This window comes from Babylonia areolata, chromosome 15, assembly GCF_041734735.1.
Source record: "Babylonia areolata isolate BAREFJ2019XMU chromosome 15, ASM4173473v1, whole genome shotgun sequence".
NCBI lineage: Eukaryota > Metazoa > Mollusca > Gastropoda > Neogastropoda > Buccinidae > Babylonia > Babylonia areolata.
This window is the reverse complement of record NC_134890.1, coordinates 35,100,470-35,108,522: the sequence shown is the minus strand read 5'-3', so window position 1 is coordinate 35,108,522 and position 8,053 is coordinate 35,100,470. Positions and strand designations below refer to the sequence as shown.

The 8,053-nt window shown below is 40.8% G+C and overlaps 1 protein-coding gene across 2 annotated transcripts in view; it reads right to left on the bottom strand.

The window, feature by feature from the left end:
- Window positions 1-971: 971 nt before the first annotated feature.
- Window positions 972-8,053, bottom strand: part of LOC143290604 (protein OS-9-like) — a 47,475-nt gene continuing 40,393 nt past the window's right edge. For both annotated transcript variants that reach the window (XM_076600201.1, XM_076600202.1), the window contains exons 15-16: window positions 7,592-7,713; window positions 972-2,113 (exon numbers count right to left, since the gene is read on the bottom strand). In XM_076600201.1, coding sequence (XP_076456316.1) covers window positions 1,919-2,113; window positions 7,592-7,713 — 317 coding nt within the window. In that variant the 3' untranslated portion in view covers window positions 972-1,918. The remainder of the gene's footprint in view (window positions 2,114-7,591; window positions 7,714-8,053) is intronic.

Here is an 8,053-nt window from a genome sequence, read left to right as displayed (position 1 = left end):
AAAAAATCCGATCAAAACCCACCACCATTACCTCCAACTCCAAAGAAAGAAAAAGAAAAACAACTCTCACACCAAACACCCAGCATCGTAAGTGACTCTGACCAGATACATGTTGTAACAGGCAGTGAAAGTTCTGCAAAGATTCTCAAACTGAACATGTGGGCAATGCAAAAAAAAACCCAAAAAAAAACCAACTCAACATGTGGGCAGTGCAAACAAACCAACTCAACATGTGGGTAGTGCAGAAAAAAAAGGACAAGAGAAAAAGACCCTACGACCTCAACACCACACAACAACTACTTAAGAACAAAACACATCGACATGTTAGTCAACACCACACAACAAACACTTTAGAACAAAACACATAGACATGTTAGTCAACACCACACAACAACCACTTAAGAACAAATCACATAAACATGTTAGTCAACACCACACAACAACCACTTAAGAACAAAACACATAGACATGTTAGTCAACACCACACAACAACCACTTAAGAACAAAACACATCGACATGTTAGTCAACACCACACAACAACCACTTTAGAACAAATCACATAGACATGTTAGTCAACACCACACAACAACCACTTTAGAAGAACAAATCACATAGACATGTTAGTCAACACCACACAACAACCACTTAAGAACAAATCACATAGACATGTTAGTCAACACCACACAACAACCACTTTAGAAGAACAAAACACATAGACATGTTAGTCAACACCACACAACAACCACTTTAGAAGAACAAATCACATAGACATGTTAGTCAACACCACACAACAAACACTTTAGAAGAACAAATCACATAGACATGTTAGTCAACACCACACAACAACCACTTAAGAACAAAACACATAAACATGTTAGTCAACACCACACAACAACCACTTAAGAACAAAACACATAGACATGTTAGTCAACACCACACAACAACCACTTTAGAAGAACAAATCAAACACCACACAACAACCACTTTAGAAGAACAAATCACATAGATATTTTAGTCAACACCACACAACAACCACTTTAGAAGAACAAATCATATAGACATTTTAGTCAACACCACACAACAACCACTTTGTCCTGAAACACCAAGAGAGACTACTGTTACCACTGAAAGTCACCCAAGCACATGCCCCCAACTCCCCCCGACCCCACTCCAAAACAAACACACACTCTGCCAAAGAAGAATATTCCTTGGGCTCTTTCACACACACACACACTCACACACACACTCACACACACACACATTATCACACAAAGCGAAAGACAGTAACATATCCCTTAGGCTCTTCTTCACACACACACACACACACACACACACACACACACTATCACACAGAGCAAAAGACAGAAACATATCCCTTAGGCTCTTCTTCACACACACACACACACACACACACTATCACACAGAGCAAAAGACAGAAACATATCCCTTAGGCTCTTCTTCACACACACACACACACACACACACACACACACACACATACACACACACACACATACTATCACACAGAGTGAAAGACAAACACATATCCCTTCGGCTCTTCTTGGCACACACACACTACCACACATGAACACGCAAAGAGGACAATCACCACCAACCCAGCACCCACACATTCACAAAGTCAAACAGTGTGTTCAATAAACCCAATCACCACCAACCCAGCACCCACACATTCACAAAGTCAAACAGTGTGTTCAATAAACCCAATCACCACCAACCCAGCACCCACACATTCACAAAGTCAAACAGTGTGTTCAATAAACCCAATCACCACCAACCCAGCACCCACACATTCACAAAGTCAAACAGTGTGTTCAATAAACCCCATCACCACAGCTGCTGGTCCTTCTCTGAGTGACTGGTCCCCCCACCCCACAAAGCTTCCCCCCCCCCACACCCTCACAAGCCCTGGTCCCCCAGGTCAGGGGCAGGGTCTGATGATGTCACATCCTTGCTGTTTGCATCGTCATCGTCAACAGACAGGGAGGGAGGCATGACGTCATCGCTCTGCATGACGCTGTCCAGCACAAAGTTGTAGCCATCCTCCAGGGATTCCAGACGCTTCTGTTCTTTGGCTGCTTCGTTGCTGCCTCCCTGCCCGCAACACACAGGGGCCACTGTTAGAGTCATGTCCCACTGTGACAGTCAGTCATGTCCCACTGTTAGAGTCATGTCCCACTGTTAGAGTCATGTCCCTCTGTGACACTCCGTCATGTCCCACTGTTAGTCATGTCCCACTGTTAGAGTCATGTCCCACTGTTAGTCATGTCCCACTGTTACAGTCATGTCCCACTGTGACAGTCCGTCATGTCCCACTGTGACAGTCAGTCATGTCCCACTGTTAGAGTCATGTCCCACTGTGACAGTCCGTCATGTCCCACTGTAGTCATGTCCCACTGTTAGAGTCATGTCCCACTGTTAGTCATGTCCCACTGTGACAGTCCATCATGTCCCACTGTTAGTCATGTCCCACTGTGACAGTCCGTCATATCCCGCTGTTAGAGTCATGTCCCACTGTGACAGTCCGTCATGTCCCACTGTGACAGTCATGTCCCACTGTTAGAGTCATGTCCCACTGTGACAGTCCGTCATGTCCCACTGTTAGAGTCATGTCCAACTGTGACAGTCATGTCCCACTGTTAGAGTCATGTCCAACTGTGACAGTCATGTCCCACTGTTAGAGTCATATCCCACTGTGACAGTCATGTCCCACTGTTAGAATCATGTCCCAATGTGACAGTCATGTCCCACTGTGACAATCCGTCATGTCCCACTGTGACAATCTGTCACGTCCCACTGTGACAGTCATGTCCCACTGTTAGAGTCATGTCCCACTGTGACAGTCATGTCCCACTGTGACAGTCCGTCATGTCCCACTGTGACAGTCCGTCATGTCCCACTGTTAGAGTCATGTCCCACTGTGACAGTCCATCATGTCCCACTGTTAGAGTCATGTCCCACTGTGACAGTCATGTCCCACTGTCAGAGTCATGTCCCACTGTGACAGTCATGTCCCACTGTCAGAGTCATGTCCCACTGTGACAGTCATGTCCCACTGTGACAGTCCACCATGTCCCACTGTTAGTCATGTCCCACTGTGACAGTCATGTCCCACTGTGACAGTCATGTCAGTCATGTCCCACTGTGACAGTCCGTCATGTCCCACTGTTAGTCATGTCCCACTGTTAGAGTCATGTCCCACTGTGACAGTCCGTCATGTCCCACTGTTAGAGTCATGTCCCACTGTGACAGTCATGTCCCACTGTTAGAGTCATGTCCCACTGTGACAGTCCGTCATGTCCCACTGTGACAGTCTGTCATGTCCCACTGTTAGAGTCATGTCCCACTGTGACAGTCATCAGAAGAGCAGACAAGTGCTGTCCCACCTTCACATCTGCTATCATGACAGTAAGTCATGTCTGACTATGACTATCAGAACAGCAGAGGAGGTAACTGCTGTCCTGACTATCTGGGCTTGAATATGATTACAGTGGAGACTGTCTTCCCCAAGTTACATCCCCACTCTCTTGGCCAAGAGGGTTTTAGGACAGTCAATGTTGGGATGACACCCAAAGTCCAACTAGCACCAAATCTTGCAGCACTCAGAGCCAGTGCAACCTTGCCTCCTATAGATTACAGATTACAAATTACAGAATACCTTATTATCTCAACAAGAGAAATTCATTTGTGGTGTAAAACACATAAACAATACACAGCAATCACAGTCACTCAACATGTATACATAAAATGTTTAGATGGCAATCCATGAGTACAATAAATAATCACAGTAGATAACAACACAACAGAAACCTTTAAAAGATAACTTAGAGTAGATTATACATACATCATCACAGCAGTACATGTACAATACAAAATCAATCAAAGGATATGAATAAAATAGGCATGAAATAGATACTAAAAGTAGACATAAGACATAAAAAAATTATAATAACAATGCAATTCAACAATACTTTGATTTAAGATGTCACATTCCACATGCACACACTCTGGCATACATTTTTTAAAAAACAAGAAAGGCAAGGCCTTCAAGACTCACTTGTGATACACTTTTTAAAAAAATCCAAGTTTTTATGTATTGAGTATAATGCATTTACTGTTATATTTATATTTTTTTGTATTCTCTAAACTTGGCACTTTGATCTGATATTCGACCCAACAAAGGATCTGTCATTATTATCATTTTTTGTTCAAACAGGAACTTCTTTTGCTAAGCATGGAAGTTTTATTTATTGCAAACGTTTTGGTGTAGATAGCAGAACAAGGGAAATTACTCTGCTGGGGAACTTAGTTTGCTTTAAACTAATCTTTCTCATCTTAAACATTACATTTTGAAATTATACTCAATACATAAAAAGCTTGGATTTTTTTTTTAAAGTGCATCACAAGTGAGTCTTGAAGGCCTTGCCTCTCTTGTTTCAAAATGTAATGTTTAAGATGAGAAAGATCAGTTTAAAGCAAATTAACTCCACTAGCATTACAGAGTAATTTCCCCTTTTTACTATCTGCACCAAAACGTTTGCAAAATAAAAAAAATTCCATGCTTAGCAAAAGTAGTTCCTGTCTGAACAAAAAATGATAATAATGACTGCTCTAGCTGTTGGGTCAGAATATCAGATCAAAGTGCCAAGTTTAGAGAATACAAAAAATATAACAGTAAATGCAGTTTGCATATAATTAGGCTTCATTCTTTATTTTTTTGTGCCAATCCCAGAAGCGCAATATTGTTTTAAACAAGATGACTGGAAAGAACTGGATTTTTCCTATTTTTATGCCAAATTTGGTGTCAACTGACAAAGTAGTTGCAGAGAAAATGTCAATGTTAAAGTTTACCATGGACACAGACACAGACACACACACACACACACACAGACACACACACACACACAGACAACCGAACACCGGGTTAAAACATAGACTCACTTTGTTTACACAAGTGAGTCAAAAATCACAGATCTTTTTATCAGTTATTGCTGTTTAACCAATTCAGTGCCAGAGAATTTTGTATAAAAAAAAAAAGAAAAAAAAAAGAAGAAAAGTGCCCTACCCTTGCCAGGGAATTTTAAATCACAAAAAATTCTAGCACAAAAGCTATGGGCGATACAGAAAGAAAGTAAACGTTTTTGTGAAAGAAAATGAGTGTAGATTCTGCTTCTGGGCTTTTTTTTCCCCCAGTTAGGTTGATTGTAGGTAACTGTTCAGGCATGTAAAGTCAAGATAATATTTTTTGTGCAACAAAAAAGTCTATTTCCACCTCTACATAATGACATCCATGAAGAAAAGAAACAAAATTTCATTAGATAAACTGTGAGAGTATTACAGAGAAGATGTAGATGAATTGTGAGAGTATTACAGAGAAGCTGTAGATGAATTGTGAGAGTATTACAGAGAAACTGTAGATGAACTGTGAGAGTATTACAGAGAAGCTGTAGATGAACTGTTGTGAGAGTATTACAGAGAAGCTGTAGATGAATTGTGAGAGTATTACAGAGAAACTGTAGATGAATTGTGAGAGTATTACAGAGAAACTGTAGATGAACTGTTGTGAGAGTATACTATTACAGAGAAGCTGTAGATGAATTGTGAGAGTATTACAGAGAAACTGTAGATGAACTGTGAGAGTATTACAGAGAAGCTGTAGATGAATTGTGAGAGTATTACAGAGAAACTGTAGATGAACTGTTGTGAGAGTATTACAGAGAAGCTGTAGATGAATTGTGAGAGTATTACAGAGAAACTGTAGATGAACTGTTGCATGAGTATTACAGAGAAGCTGTAGATGAATTGTGAGAGTATTACAGAGAAACTGTAGATGAATTGTGAGAGTATTACAGAGAAACTGTAGATGAATTGTGAGAGTATTACAGAGAAGCTGTAGATGAATTGTGAGAGTATTACAGAGAAACTGTAGATGAATTGTTGTGAGAGTATTACTGAGAAACTGTAGATGAACTGTTGTGAGAGTATTACAGATAAAATGTAGATGAATTGTTGTGAGAGTATTACAGAGAAACTGTAGATGAATTGTTGTGAGAGTATTACAGAGAAACTGTAGATGAACTGTTGTGAGAGTATTACAGATAAAATGTAGATGAATTGTTGTGAGAGTATTACAGAGAAACTGTAGATGAACTGTTGTGAGAGTATTACAGAGAAGCTGTAGATCAACTGTTGTGAGAGTATTACAGAGAAACTGTAGATCAACTGTTGTGAGAGTATTACAGATAAAATGTAGATGAATTGTGAGAGTATTACAGAGAAACTGTAGATGAATTGTGAGAGTATTACAGAGAAACTGTAGATGAATTGTGAGAGTATTACAGAGAAACTGTAGATGAACTGTTGTGAGAGTATTACAGAGAAGCTGTAGATGAACTGTTGTGAGAGTATTACTGAGAAACTGTAGATGAATTGTTGTGAGAGTATTACAGAGAAACTGTAGATGAATTGTTGTGAGAGTATTACAGAGAAACTGTAGATGAATTGTGAGAGTATTACAGAGAAACTGTAGATGAATTGTTGTGAGAGTATTACAGAGAAACTGTAGATGAATTGTTGTGAGAGTATTACAGAGAAACTGTAGATGAATTGTGAGAGTATTACAGAGAAACTGTAGATGAACTGTTGTGAGAGTATTACAGAGAAGCTGTAGATGAACTGTTGTGAGAGTATTACAGCGAAACTGTAGATGAATTGTGAGAGTATTACAGAGAAACTGTAGATGAACTGTTGTGAGAGTATTACAGAGAAACTGTAGATGAATTGTGATTGTATTACAGAGAAACTGTAGATGAACTGTTGTAAGAGTATTACAGCGAAACTGTAGATGAATTGTGAGAGTATTACAGAGAAGCTGTAGATGAACTGTTGTGAGAGTATTACAGCGAAACTATTGTGAGAGTATTACAGAGAAACTGTAGATGAATTGTGAGAGTATTACAGAGAAGCTGTAGATGAATTGTGAGAGTATTACAGCGAAACTATTGTGAGAGTATTACAGAGAAGCTGTAGATGAATTGTGAGAGTATTACAGAGAAGCTGTAGATGAATTGTGAGAGTATTACAGAGAAGCTGTAGATGAACTGTTGTAAGAGTATTACAGCGAAACTATTGTGAGAGTATTACAGAGAAGCTGTAGATGAATTGTTGTGAGGCTGTAGATGAATTGTTGTGAGAGAATTACAGAGAAGTTGTAGATGAATTGTGAGAGCATCACTGTGAAGAAGGAGGATGCCCACATCAGGCATTATGTGCTCTTACATCTTCACTCAGGTACCAGCCAGCACACACCACACAAACACACACACACACCAAACACACACACACACTCACACACACACACACACACACCAAACACACACACACACTCACGCACACACACACACACACACACACACACTCACAAACACACACACACACACACTTACCAGTATGGCCGCTATAATGTCTAGGAAAGAAGCAAGCTTCTCCCTCTTTCTCTCTCCCTCTCAACCCCCCCACACCCCCCCTCCCCCACCTCCCCCAAAACACATACACTCACACCACAGCCCATACCAGTATGGCAACGATCATGTTCTGGAAAGAAGCACTGTCCTCCTCAGACAGTACGTGCAGTGTTGTGTCATCATCCTTGTCTGGGTGACCTCCCCCGATGATCTTCACGTGAACTTTCACACCTGACACCAAACATGGCAATATCACTGTTCACCCCTGACACCAACATCACTGTTCACCCCTGACACCAACATCACTGTACACACCTGACACCACACATTGCAACATCAGTGTACACACCTGACACAACACATTGCAACATCAGTGTACACACCTGACACCACACATTGCAACATCACTGTACACACCTGACACCACACATGACAACATCAGTGTACACACCTGACACCAACATCATTGCACACACCTGACACCACACACATGACAACATCATTGTACACACCTGACACCACACACATGGCAACATCACTGTACACACCTGACACCACACACATGGCAACA